Raw genomic sequence first — 14,952 nt, 5'->3', positions numbered from 1 at the left:
GTTCTGGTTGATCAGTGTACTTGGTGAATATTCTGTGTGATATAAATGAACACAGGGACATATCAAGAATACAGATGTGGATGTCGATTGCGCTGTAAGTAGAATTGTAATTGAAATAATAAGTGAGGTACTGAATTACATTGGAATGAGTCCACTAAAGATGACATTTTACTACCTGAAGATGATAAAACAATCAGCTAAGGCAAACATTTTCATTTGCTAGGCTAGGACTCAACAGATGGAAAGTTTACTTGGTACAATTTTTGCAGAAACTGAGGATTAACAAAACCATCAGAATAGCCTTATGTCATGAAGTATCACAATGTGGAATAATGAAGGATATTCTTAACTTAAAAAAAGAGTTATTAGAACATTCTGGGATATAACGTCAGTTAGTGTATTTTAGAATTCTATCTCACCTTCCCAAAACACACACTGTGGCACGGGACTTGCGGACAGATTAAAGAGGAACTGCAGCAACCCCTCAGTGAAGACTAAACAGAACAATAATTCACAAGTGGATAACATTTCCTTAATCATCGTACAGAAAGTTGTGTACTGTCTTGTAGGTTCAATTTTCAATAAACTTGTGTCTTTCATACATCTAATTTGAAATACTTTCTCATGAAATTCTCTTTTTATTGTGTCAGAGTTCTGCACAATAATTTAGGGCCTTTCACATTACTCTTATGTAATACTATCAAAATCTCAAATCTCATTCTTTCCTTTTTAATTGGCATTTGTTAACTATGCAGACAGGGTGTCCATAACCCTGAGTATCAAAATTCTACATGTGGCAGTGAATCCTAAAGTGAGTATTTTGATATCTACATCTACATCTACATTGATACTCCGCAAGCCACCCAACGGTGTGTGGCGGAGGGCACTTTACGTGCCACTGTCATTACCTCCCTTTCCTGTTCCAGTCGCGTATGGTTCGCGGGAAGAACGACTGTCTGAAAGCCTCCGTGCGCGCTCTAATCTCTCTAATTTTACATTCGTGATCTCCTCGGGAAGTATAAGTAGGGGGAAGCAATATATTCGATACCTCATCCAGAAACGCACCCTCTCGAAACCTGGCGAGCAAGCTACACCGCGATGCAGAGCGCCTCTCTTGCAGAGTCTGCCACTTGAGTTTATTAAACATCTCCGTAACGCTATCACGGTTACCAAATAACCCAGTGACGAAACGCGCCGCTCTTCTTTGGATCTTCTCTATCTCCTCCGTCAACCCGACCTGGTACGGATCCCACACTGATGAGCAATACTCAAGTATAGGTCGAACGAGTGTTTTGTAAGCCACCTCCTTTGTTGATGGACTACATTTTCTAAGCACTCTCCCAATGAATCTCAACCTGGTACCCGCCTTACCAACAATTAGTTTTATATGATCATTCCACTTCAAATCGTTCCGTACGCATACTCCCAGATATTTTACAGAAGTAACTGCTACCAGTGTTTGTTCCGCTATCATATAATCATACAATAAAGCATCCTTCTTTCTATGTATTCGCAATACATTACATTTGTCTATGTTAAGGGTCAGTTGCCACTCCCTGCACCAAGTGCCTATCCGCTGCAGATCTTCCTGTATTTCGCTACAATTTTCTAATGCAGCAACTTCTCTGTATACTACAGCATCATCCGCGAAAAGCCGCATGGAACTTCCGACACTATCTACTAAGTCATTTATATATATTGTGAAAAGCAATGGTCCCATAACACTCCCCTGTGGCACGCCAGAGGTTACTTTAACGTCTGTAGACGTCTCTCCATTGATAACAACATGCTGTGTTCTGTTTGCCAAAAACTCCTCAATCCAGCCACACAGCTGGTCTGATATTCCGTAGGCTCTTACTTTGCTTATCAGGCGACAGTGCGGAACTGTATCGAACACCTTCCGGAAGTCAAGAAAAATAGCATCTACCTGGGAGCCTGTATCTAATATTTTCTGGGTCTCATGAACAAATAAGGCGAGTTGGGTCTCACACGATCGCTGTTTCCGGAATCCATGTTGATTCCTACATAGTAGATTCTGGGTTTCCAGAAATGACATGATACGCGAGCAAAAAACATGTTCTAAAATTCTACAAGAGATCGACGTAAGAGATATAGGTCTATAGTTTTGCGCATCTGCTCGACGACCCTTCTTGAAGACTGGGACTATCTGTGCTCTTTTCCAATCATTTGGAACCCTCCGTTCCTCTAGAGACTTGCGGTACACGGCTGTTAGAAGGGGGGCAAGTTCTTTCGCGTACTCTGTGTAGAATCGAATTGGAATCCCGTCAGGTCCAGTGGACTTTCCTCTATTGAGTGATTCCAGTTGCTTTTCTATTCCTTGGACACTTATTTCGATGTCAGCCATTTTTTCGTTTGTGCGAGGATTTAGAGAAGGAACTGCAGTGCGGTCTTCCTCTGTGAAACAGCTTTGGAAAAAGGTGTTTAGTATTTCAGCTTTACGCGTGTCATCCTCTGTTTCAATGCCATCATCATCCCGTAGTGTCTGGATATGCTGTTTCGAGCCACTTACTGATTTAACGTAAGACCAGAACTTCCTAGGATTTTCTGTCAAGTCAGTACATAGAATTTTACTTTCGAATTCAATGAACGCTTCACGCATAGCCCTCCTTACGCTAACTTTGACATCGTTTAGCTTCTGTTTGTCTGAGAGGTTTTGGCTGCGTTTAAACTTGGAGTGGAGCTCTCTTTGCTTTCGCAGTAGTTTCCTAACTTTGTTGTTGTACCACGGTGGGTTTTTCCCGTCCCTCACAGTTTTACTCGGCACGTACCTGTCTAAAACGCATTTTACGATTGCCTTGAACTTTTTCCATAAACACTCAACATTGTCAGTGTCGGAACAGAAATTTTCGTTTTGATCTGTTAGGTAGTCTGAAATCTGCCTTCTATTACTCTTGCTAAACAGATAAACCTTCCTCCCTTTTTTTATATTCCTATTAACTTCCATATTCAGGGATGCTGCAACGGCCTTATGATCACTGATTCCCTGTTCTGTACATACAGATTCGAAAAGTTCGGGTCTGTTTGTTATCAGTAGGTCCAATATGTTATCTCCACGAGTCGGTTCTCTGTTTAATTGCTCGAGGTAATTTTCGGATAGTGCACTCAGTATAATGTCACTCGATGCTCTGTCCCTACCACCCGTCCTAAACATCTGAGTGTCCCAGTCTATATCTGGTAAATTGAAATCTCCACCTAAGACTATAACATGCTGAGAAAATTTATGTGAAATGTATTCCAAATTTTCTCTCAGTTGTTCCGCCACTAATGCTGCTGAGTCGGGAGGTCGGTAAAAGGAGCCAATTATTAACCTAGTTCGGTTGTTTAGTGTAACCTCCACCCATAATAATTCACAGGAACTATCCACTTCTACTTCACTACAGGATAAACTACTACTAACAGCGATGAACACTCCACCACCGGTTGCATGCAATCTATCCTTTCTAAACACCGTCTGTACCTTTGTAAAAATTTCGGCAGAATTTATCTCTGGCTTAAGCCAGCTTTCTGTACCTATAACGATTTCAGCTTCGGTGCTTTCTATCAGCGCTTGAAGTTCCGGTACTTTACCAACGCAGCTTCGACAGTTGACAATTACAATACCGATTGCTGCTTGGTTCCCACATGTCCTGACTTTGCCCCGCACCCGTTGAGGCTGTTGCCCTTTCTGTACTTGCCCAAGGCCATCTAACCTAAAAAACCGCCCAGCCCACGCCACACAACCCCTGCTACCCGTGTAGCCGCTTGTTGCGTGTAGTGGACTCCTGACCTATCCAGCGGGACCCGAAACCCCACCACCCTATGGCGCAAGTCGAGGAATCTGCAGCCCACACGGTCGCAGAACCGTCTCAGCCTCTGATTCAGACCCTCCACTCGGCTCTGTACCAAAGGTCCGCAGTCAGTCCTGTCGACGATGCTGCAGATGGTGAGCTCTGCTTTCATCCCGCTAGCGAGACTGGCAGTCTTCACCAAATCAGATAGCCGCCGGAAGCCAGAGAGGATTTCCTCCGATCCATAGCGACACACATCATTGGTGCCGACATGAGCGACCACCTGCAGATGGGTGCACCCTGTACCCTTCATGGCATCCGGAAGGACCCTTTCCACATCTGGAATGACTCCCCCCGGTATGCACACGGAGTGCACATTGGTTTTCTTCCCCTCTCTTGCTGCCATTTCCCTAAGGGGCCCCATTACGCGCCTGACGTTGGAGCTCCCAACTACCAGTAAGCCCACCCTCTGCGACTGCCCGGATCTTGCAGACTGAGGGGCAACCTCTGGAACAGGACAAGCAGCCATGTCAGGCCGAAGATCAGTATCAGCCTGAGACAGAGCGTGAAACTGGTTCGTCAGACAAACTGGAGAGGCTTTCCGTTCAGCCCTCCGGAATGTCTTTCGCCCCCTGCCACACCTTGAAACGACCTCCCACTCTACCACAGGTGAGGGATCAGCCTCAATGCGGGCAGTATCCCGGGCAACCACAGCCGTAGTCCGATCAGGGGATGCGTGGGACGAGCTGGCCGTCCCCGACAAACCCCCATCCCGACCCCCACAGTGATGCCCATTGGCAACAGCCTCAAGCTGTGTGACCGAAGCCAACACTGCCTGAAGCTGGGAGCGAAGGGATGCCAACTCAGCCTGCATCCGAACACAGCAGTTGCAGTCCCTATCCATGCTAAAAACTGTTTTGCTAAGAACGTCTGAACTAATCTACAGAGAGCGCAAACAAATCGACAAAATTTAAACGGTTATTAAAATACAAGATTGCCTAGTAAATGCAGTAATGCTGCTACTTGCGCACTGCTGACACTGCTCGGCGGCGGAAGGAGACTAAGCGAAATTACACTATTCAGGTACTAAAACACGATGCTACACTCTCAAATGCTATAATACGCCCGAAATTTTTGAATTAAACAATGCAAGAACCAAAAACACGCAAAGAAATTAAGAATTAAACTATGTAACAAACGAGTGAGCTAGGAGTATACGACTTGCTGCTGCAGCTGCTTATCCAACGGCGGCAGGGGGCACACTGACTGCGACCAACCGACACTGGCCGTTCAAAACAAAACAGTAGACAAACGACTACGCGAATTTACACTATTCAGGTACTAAAACGCGATGCTACAACTCTCAAATACTATAATACGCCCGAAATTTATGAATTAAACAATGCAAGTACCAAAAACACGCAAAGAAATTAAGAATTAAACTATGTAACAAATGAGTGAGCTAGGAGTATACGACTTGCTGCTGCAGCTGCTTATCCAACGGCGGCAGGGGGCACACTACTAACACACTACTAACGAACTAATGGTGAGAAATTAATGATTCATTTGTATTGATATAAACAACTTAAAGCTTCACTGCAACAACTTAAGTTCGTGGCAACTTTTGGGGGTGAGGTGCTTACTGTTGAATCTTCTCCCACAAGATCCAAAATCATCTCCTTAAATTCTACTGAGTAATCAATTCTTTTTCAAAAACCTTACCAGATTTCCATGGCTTGAACTACACAGTTCCTTGTAAATTTCCATCTACGGCAATAATTTTTTTTTCAGTTAGGATGTCACTTGCTACAAAACATTTCTCTGTACAAGTGTCTGGTTTTCTGGATGTTATATCCTGCAGCACAACACATTAAATACTTGTATGCAAATTCCTGGAATGAATGATGCTACACATTTGAAAACCAACCCAGAACTGTAAACAGTCACAAACATTGTGGACACATCACTGAAAACTATCACTTTTCAAGGTAGCACCACCAATGCCAATGCAGTAGGCTGTACCCCCCTCCCCCCTTCTTTCCCCAAAGAGAGTTTAAAAACTCATGCCTCACATTCATAGTAGATGCATGACTACCTGAAATATTAGTTTCCAGTCTTCAATGCTTTTCACAGAAAAAAGAAAAAAAAAAAAAAAACTGAACATCTTGTGTAATGACTTACCTTCAGCTAAGACGGTTTCATCAAACCCAATGAAAACAAAATATAAATAACATGGTCTCACGATGCAACTCCACCCTATGCAATTGCCGTTTTTTATTAGTTCCAGTTGTTCACATATCATAGCATGCTTTAAATGTCCTGTAAGTTACATATCAACTTTGTGGTCTTGCAACATTTCACAATCTGAGTGCATTTCATTTGATGAGCATGCTCTGCATAACTTCTCATTTTAAACAGTGAAGTAAGCAAAACTAAAAGCCGCTGAGGAAGAATCCAACTTACACAGAGAGCTTGTGACTGTTGGTGCATACAACTAAAATTTTAATAAGATGCAGAATCCACCTACTGTTCAGTAATTCTGAGGCATTCTCGGTAATTACAATTGTAGTAATGTCTTTCTGCCTCACACACTGCCACATCAAGGTTACTTGAAAGCTTCGCAGGTAACCTCTCATTTGGTTCTTGCTGTGGAGCGTGATACTTCTTCAGTTTTGTGCGGTAGAGTGTCCGGACTAGCCTTTCTTCCTCCTGGCCAGAACATTGTTCTGACAGAGGCAATGACGATAAGACTTCTTCCTCTACAACAATAAAAATACAATATCAATAAAATGACATTTTCCTTTTTTAGTATAAATACTGAAATTTTTTTTTAAATTTAATAATAATAACAATAATAATAATAACTAATCACTTCTTTCATTCCTGGTAATTCATTGTTAATGTGAAAAACACCAACCAGCAGCACCGTTCAGAGTCCATGCTACACTATGTGCACACTGAGTCTGCTTGATTAAGTTAGTCCAACAGTCAGAGGAAGAGATAGGGCCATGTTTCGAAAAGCACCGTTGCGTTCACACCAACCTTTGGATTAAAGACATCTTTACCATGTCTTGAGAACTGTTGTTCATACATTCTCTAAGTATAAAGTACAAAAACCAACTGATTCAGTAGGCTGATACAAGATATACTTAACTTGCCTCTTCAGATATTTTAGCACAGTGGCACTCAGACCAGAGGTACCTGTTTTAAACCCTGACGGCTGGAAAAATGTTCATCTTCAGTACTTGGCAGACTGCACCAGTAACTTGGAAGAAACCACAAACCTCTTTACTGTGTTTCAGGAAGGGAGAGCATGGAGATGTAATCCCAGTTACCCCACTGACACTATTTGACATAAACTGGCCATATACTATACATAGTTTCACCCCTTCTCTTCTCTCTAACATTCTCATCAATAACAGAACCACCACACATAATTTCATATGCAATGGAAAAAGCACACAGAGGAAGTAATGAGTGGTAGACAGGAACAGTGGAAGAGGACTTTCTGATATTATCAGCTATTGGACTAATTCTTTCATCAGATGCAGACAAGTCCCACACACATTCATACATGCATAATTCACACACACACACAGCTACTGTCATCTCTGTATGTGGTAATGCCCGACTGCAACTACTGAGAGCAGTGATATCAGTTAGAGAGGGTAATGGGGATACAGAAGAGTTGTGGGGATGGGAGGGATAGCAGGAAAGGGGGAGGGAGAGCAGGGAAGGGGGAGGGATAGCAGTGAAGGGGGAAGGATAGCAGGATAGGGATGGGAGAAGATGCTATAGTGGTTTATGTGAGAATGTGCAGGGATTTGGAGGGAAAAGATAGTGAGCTGCTAAGTGCAGCGACTGGGGCGAATGGAGAGGAGAGAAGTAGAAAAGAGGAAAGGACTATGCTGGTGTGCTGAGTGGAAACTCAGGAAAGCTAGTGGGAATTTACCCCATAACACATCCTCATTCCTGCAGCCCCTCCTGACCTTAATCTTTGCTAGACTCTCTGTCTTTCACCTGCCACTGTCCCTTTCATGCTCCCACTCCAGCATCTCCAAATGGCTTTTACCCCCCTCCACCCCGCACCCACCCCCATTCACCCCCATTCCACTTCTCTGCTTCTCTCTCCTCCCTTTGCCCCACAGTACAGCCATCCATCTAATGCTGCATCTAGTAGCTTACCATACCGCGCATACCCATAGGCAGCATTCCCCCCCCCCCTCCCACCACCCACGCACCTGTTGTCCCTCCTCCTACCCAATCCAAACCTCTTCTGTACAAAGTTCTCCCACCACCCACCACCAGCTGAGATCATTCTTCACAGCAGCCCAAGTTGGGCTTTAGTGCCTGAAGATGACAGTGGCCACGTTTGTGTATGTTGCATATGTGTAAATGTGTGTGTGTTTTGTCTATATACAATGAATGGCGTAAGTGTGACAGCTGATAATATCAGTCTCCTTTCAATGTGGCTGTCTGGCACTGAACACCTCCTCTCTGTGGCAAGTAGAAATCTATCCTATTTCATGTTGTCATATTCCATCCCATATTTCCTATTGTGAATGGAAAATCTGGACTAGACTAAGCTATTGGACAGAGTATAGGCACTAAGGCCTGACCCGAACCTTAGTGCTTGGTGACAAAGTGGTCCTGTGTGTGAATTCTGCATGTGTATTTTATATATATATATATATATATATATATATATATATATATATATATATATATATATATATTTAAAGACCACTTTAAATGTCTGCTTGTGTCTGTATGTGTGGATGGATATGTGCGTGTGTGCTAGTGTATACCTGTCCTTTTTTCCCCCTAAGGTAAGTCTTTCCACTCCCGGGATTGGAATGACTCCTTACCCTCTCCCTTAAAACCCACTTCCTTTCGTCTTCCCCTCTCCTTCCCTCTTTCCTGATGAGGCAACAGTTTGTTGCGAAAGCTTGAATTTTGTGTGTATGTTTGTGTTTGTTTGTGTATCTATCGACCTGCCAGCGCTTTTGTTCGGTAAGTCACCTCATCTTTGTTTATATATATATATATATATATATATATATATATATATATATATATATATATATATATATATAAAAAACAAAGATGATGTGACTTACCAAATGAAAGTGCTGGCAGGTCGACAGACACACAAACAAACACAAACATACACACAAAATTCAAGCTTTCGCAACAAACTGTTGCCTCATCAGGAAAGGGGGAAGGAGAGGGAAAGACGAAAGGATGTGGGTTTTAAGGGAGAGGGTAAGGAGTCATTCCAATCCCGGGAGCGGAAAGACTTACCTTAGGGGGAAAAAAGGACGGGTATACACTCGCACACACACACATATATCCATCCACACATATACAGACACAAGCAGACATATATGAAATACGTCTGCTTGTGTCTGTATATGTGTGGATGGATATGTGTGTGTGTGTGTGTGTGTGTGTGTGTGTGTGTGTGTGTGTGTGTGTATATAATAGAGGGAAACATTCCACGTAGGAAATATGTCTGCTTGTGTCTGTATATGTGTGGATGGATATGTGTGTGTGTGCGAGTGTATACCCGTCCTTTTTTCCCCCTAAGGTAAGTCTTTCCGCTCCCGGGATTGGAATGACTCCTTACCCTCTCCCTTAAAACCCACTTCCTTTCGTCTTTCCCTCTCCTTCCCTCTTTCCTGATGAGGCAACAGTCTGTTGCGAAAGCTTGAATTTTGTGTGTATGTTTGTGTTTGTTTGTGTGTCTGTCGACCTGCCAGCACTTTCATTTGGTAAGTCACATCATCTCAGATATATATATATCTGACAGAAGATTCTGTCCAATAGCTTTGTCCACTTTTAAATGTACCTGTCAGCCACTGAATGTTTTCTCTATGTCGTGAGTAGCAATTTATCCGATTTCACATTATTGTTATTCCATTCCAGGTTTTACATTAAATAATAGAAAATCTGGGACGGAATACAACTTGAAACACACTGCTACATACCTGTCTGTCACTCAGTACCACATCCATCTGGAAACTAGCACTTTATTAGCCTTCATATGGCCAATTTTCTGCTATTTGGTTAATACATATGCGACATGTTGTGCCATAGCTGCTAAAATAAAGCAGGCTCCTTTTAATGTGGCTGTCAGGCACTCAACACCTCTGTCGGCTATGTGGTGAGCAGCAATGTACCCTATTCCATCCCATATTTTCTATCGTGTAATGGAAAATCTGGGATGGCACATCATGTCACATACACTTAGGTGACAAAAGACATGGGCTACCTCCTAAAATAGCGTCTGACCTCCTTTTGCCCAGTATAGTCCAGCAATTCAATGTAGCATGGACTCATCAAATTGCTGGAAGTTCCCTGAAGAAATATTGAGCCATGCTGCCTCTATAGCCATCAGTAATTGTGAAAGTGTTGCCTGTACAGGGTTTTGTGCACAAACTAACCTCGCAACAATGTTCCATAAATGTTTGAAGGCATTCACGTCAGATGATCTGGGTGGCCATATCATTTGCCCAAATTGTACAGAATGTTCTTGATACCAATCACAAACTATTATAGCCTGGTGATACAGCACATTGTTATTCATAAAAATTCCATCATTGTTTGGGAACATGAAGTCCATGAATGGCTGCAAATGGTCTCCAAGTAGCTGAACATCATCATTTCCAGTCAATGATTGGTTCAGTTGGACTAGAGGATCCAGTCCATGCCATGTAAACACAGCCCCAATCATTATGGAGTCACCACCAGCTTGCAAAGTAACTGGATGGCAACTTGGACCTATGGCTTTGTGAGGTCTGCACAACACTCAAACCCTATCATTAACTCTGACCAACTGAAATTGGGACTAATATGTCCAGGCCGTGGCTTTTCGGTCATATACGATTCAACCAGTATGGTCACGAGCCCAGGAGAGGCGTTGGAGGCAATGTTGTGCTGTTGGAAAAGGCACTCGCATTGGTCATACGCCACCATAGCCCATTAATGCCAAATTTTGCCACACTGTCCTAACAGATACATTCATTGTACATCCCACATTGATTTCTGCAGTTATTTCATGGAGTGTTTCTCGTCTAATCGTACTGACACTTATCAGTCATAACGTTCAGGCTAACAGCCACTGTGTTGTCCTTGGTGAGAGGTAACGCCTGAAATTTAGTATTCTTGGCACACTCCTGCCACTATGGATTTCGGAATATTGAATTCCTTAATGATTTCTGAAATGTATATCACATGCTTCTAGTTTCAACTACCATTCTGCGTTCAAAATCTGTTGATTCCCGTTGTGCGACCATTATCTCTTCAGGAAACTTTTCACATGAATCACCTGAGTACAAATAAGAGCTCTGCCAATGCCTTGCCCTTTTATACCTTATTATGTGGTACGACCACCATCTATACATGTGCACATCTCTATCCCATGACTTTTGTCACCTCAGTATACACTCATGAGTCACCTATATTAACCAGACTATGGCAAATTGGGCAATATGAAATACAATTGATTTTGCCACATAATGGAGTCCATGGGCACCACAGGCACATTTAAGAGTGGAATAAGCTATCGGACGAAGTCCTCCTTCAGATACAGAAAAGTACACACTCATTTATACATGCAGAATTCATACAAATACTGCCACTGCTGGCTCCAGCATGGCTCGAGTCAGTCCTCAGTACCTAGATTCTGTCCGATAGCTTAGTCTACTGTGGATGATGGGCCAACTGACTGAATTGGAGAAGCCTTATTTCTCAAACAAATGCTTTATTTTTTCACTTTTTGTTCTCTACAAGGAGTAATTGTGTTTTACTGAAGAGTCGTGACCCAGTATAGGTTAGTACGATACCAGGTGTCACTGCCAGTCCATGCACATTCACATCCACACCGTTCTTAAGGGCCAGTAGTGCTGATATGGTTATGATTCGGTGAGATGTCACAGACAGGGGATTGCTTCCGAGGTACTCTCAAGTAACCAGAGGGCTGCGAATTGTCACATGGGGCCACAGGGCAGACTGGCATGAGGGAGCTGGGACAGACCTGTCTCTCTCGGCAACCAGCCCTTGACCTATCCAGGCAACCTTCCAATTCACTCTCTACGGCAATATGCCCCTCAGTAGTAATTTTGTACACTCCTGGATGCCCACGTCCTGCAGTGGCCTTACTATTGTCCAGTACTGGACAGTCTAGTGTCAGATTATGAGATCCAAATGCATCATTCAATCCAGTATATCAACATTTTTTTCTTTGTGGATAGTTACTAAACTACCAACTCCATGGGAGAGCTGGCTGCATGTCATTTAACCTGTAATATTGTCTACTTGTCGTAGACAGTGTGACGATGTGGGCCTGGATATGCTGTAAGGCATTTTCCATCTTTTGTTCGGTGATTAGATGTACCCACATGTGCTGCGCTACATGAAAATAGGTGCAGGTTGCAATGCTGCTGTGCTTCAGCTGCAGATGGCCCTTTCACCATTCTGGCATACTCCTTAAGAGTCTTCCAGACACTGCCACACTGTGGGTGCCAGTTCTGCTTGACCGATTGCCGCCAATATCATGCCTGAAATCAACAACAGTTGGAGCCGCCATGAGGGGTCGACGCCGGATGCTGGGTTGCAGCCAAATCTATGAGCATCCTGGCTGTTGTACCTGTCGTCAATGAGCCACCATCAAGTGCTGATGCTGACGAACTACACTGTGGGCGATCACTGTTCATCACATCGAAAGTTAAAGTTAAGCCGTGCTAGCTATGCATATTTGCACGGTCACCCCTTCATGGTGAGCCATTGTTGGACATTATTGTAGTTAGTCTCTAACTTTTATTTGAGTACTGCGACATCTTTTTGTTAAAGCTTCGAGGCCTTTCGGTAATTGCTTTTCCCAAATTTTGTAACCATGCCTGACTTGCAGAAACTCAAGTTACAGGAACAGTGTGATGAAATGGCATAAAAGTGCAAAAAACAAACAAAAGCTAGCCAGGCTACTACAAGTTCTCTCAGGGGCCTCTATCATTAGTTCTGAGAGACATACATTAGCGACTGTAAGCAGCTTCCCCGTTGTACCTTTTATTCTTACTTTTCCAGGAAAACCAAACGAAAATGTCACCACTTTCCTGCTGATTGTTTGAGATGTATGTGCACTTGCTCCTGACAAGACAGATTTCTGCTAAAAGTAACTAGGTTAATGTTGTCAGTTTACATATGCACGCATGTAAAATCTGTCAATGCATTAAGAGAAGCAGGAATATCTGAAGCCATGGCACACAGTTTAGCAGAGTGATACTCAGACAAAAGAGGACTCAGTTATCACAGGGACTGTTTATCTACACAACGGCAAAAGCTGAGTGAAGATTTCGAAGTTTTCGCTGATTGAATATAAGCCGCATCCTGTCACACTTATGTGCTGGGGCAGGAGGCTGCATGGAATGAGGTGCTGATTGAGGAAGCTGAAGCTAGTGCAATCAGTGGTTTCATACGCAGACTAAACTCACAGACAGGTAATGAAGTCAAGGTGGCCTCACATACTTTAATATACAAAGCAATTAATATTAGCACAGTTGAGTGAGGAGGTAGGACAGATTGTTTCTACTCCATCACAAAGCAATGAGCCATGGCGTGGTTTTGTAAATGACATGCACTGTAAACTTTGTGGGAAACCTAATCATACAGCCAAGTGCTGGCGGGCACTTTGTTATACCAAATGCCATGTGCTAGAATACGTGAGCAACAACTGCCCACCGAATCAGATACAGAACTGCCAACAGCAGAATTCTCTGCAAAATGCAGGTCCACAGAGGGCAAATGGCAGGGGGACAGGTCTCGCAACCCCCCCCCCCCCCCCTCCTCCACCGCCCCCCTCCCAAATGTCAATAATGAATCATGTTCAATATGGAATATACACGAAATGGCTAATCTAATTTACGATGATAGGATCAGAGGAAGAACTGTCAAACTGTTAGTAGAGGCAGGAGATCAAATTAGTTGCACTGTCTGCTTCTTGTACCAACAAGTACACCATCAAGCTGCCGCACAGCTTCAGTGGATTAGGGGAAGAAGTTTTAGCATCCACAGGAACATGTTTCATGAAATTACAGATAGATGGCCACAAGTATCGTTTTGATATGGAAGTTGTTAGAAAACACAGAAGGGATTTCAATGTCATTCTACGGAACAATTTCTTGCACCAGTACCGAAGTGTAATTGATTACAGGACACACATTGTTTGATTCAGTCAGAAAATTCTCTGTTTTGGTGGCATCTGTGCCCACCCAGTTGTGAGGAAGCTGTGTCTTCCACAGGCTCCAACAGAACTGCATACATAGGTGTTGCAAACTGGTAAACCTGTTACAATCAGTGGTGGTGCGGCTGATCTGATCAGTCAGAACAATGTCCTCGACAGGTTACAAATTCATATGAAAAGAAGTATAAATAGGAGAGAGACAGTGTAAAAGAAGTTGTGTGTGACAGTATGTAGTATGTATAGACAATTTTAGGCAAAGTGATTCCATGTTGAACAATAGTTGACACATGCCAAGTGAAGTAAGAAGAAGCAGCTGTCAGTAAGGGATGTTTGTGCAATAATGCCCCTACTCAGAAAACAGTTATATGATAAGTTAGTGTATTTGTCCAATTCAGAGCGAATTCTTCTGTGCTCAGTTTTAGGAAAATATGCTTGGTTGCTCAAGGAACAGCAATATTGCCAGTAACCGACCTTGGACAACATGAAATTCCAACTGCAGACACTAGGCCAGTTGCTCATGCTGGGAAACTTTAAAGACCGTGTAGACTTCCATTTCACTTACTTGTTACTGAGGATAATATCCAACAACAATCGGCTGCACAGAAAATACAAGCATATGGAAGCCCTCAGTCATCATAAACCATGGTTATGCAAAAAATGTCAATCAATGGTGAGAAGATCTATTGTCTATGTGTTGATATGACAGTGGTAAATAAGGTAACTACATCTGATGCTTACCTTCTACTCTGTATCGACAAAACAATGGACACATTAGGGAACTGAAGGTATTTCATCACCCTCGCTATGTGTTCTTGTTACCAAAAAATTTCTGCACCCAAAGGCTGGCCAAAAACAACTTTTGTGGTTCCCTCGGTGTTGTATGAGTTTTTAAGCATGCCTTTTGGCCTCAGAAATGCGCTTGCC

General features: G+C 43.1%; 1 protein-coding gene across 2 annotated transcripts in view; it reads right to left on the bottom strand.

The window, feature by feature from the left end:
• Positions 1 to 14,952, bottom strand: part of LOC124795056 (cell division cycle protein 16 homolog) — a 212,744-nt gene that overhangs the window by 128,663 nt on the left and 69,129 nt on the right. For both annotated transcript variants that reach the window (XM_047258852.1, XM_047258853.1), the window contains exon 5: positions 6,316 to 6,547. In XM_047258852.1, coding sequence (XP_047114808.1) covers positions 6,316 to 6,547 — 232 coding nt within the window. The remainder of the gene's footprint in view (positions 1 to 6,315; positions 6,548 to 14,952) is intronic.

Source organism: Schistocerca piceifrons, chromosome 4 (genome assembly GCF_021461385.2).
Source record: "Schistocerca piceifrons isolate TAMUIC-IGC-003096 chromosome 4, iqSchPice1.1, whole genome shotgun sequence".
Classification (NCBI taxonomy): Eukaryota; Metazoa; Arthropoda; class Insecta; order Orthoptera; family Acrididae; genus Schistocerca; species Schistocerca piceifrons.
The sequence above is the reverse complement of the archived record's forward strand: the minus strand, read 5'-3'. Positions and strand labels throughout refer to the sequence as shown.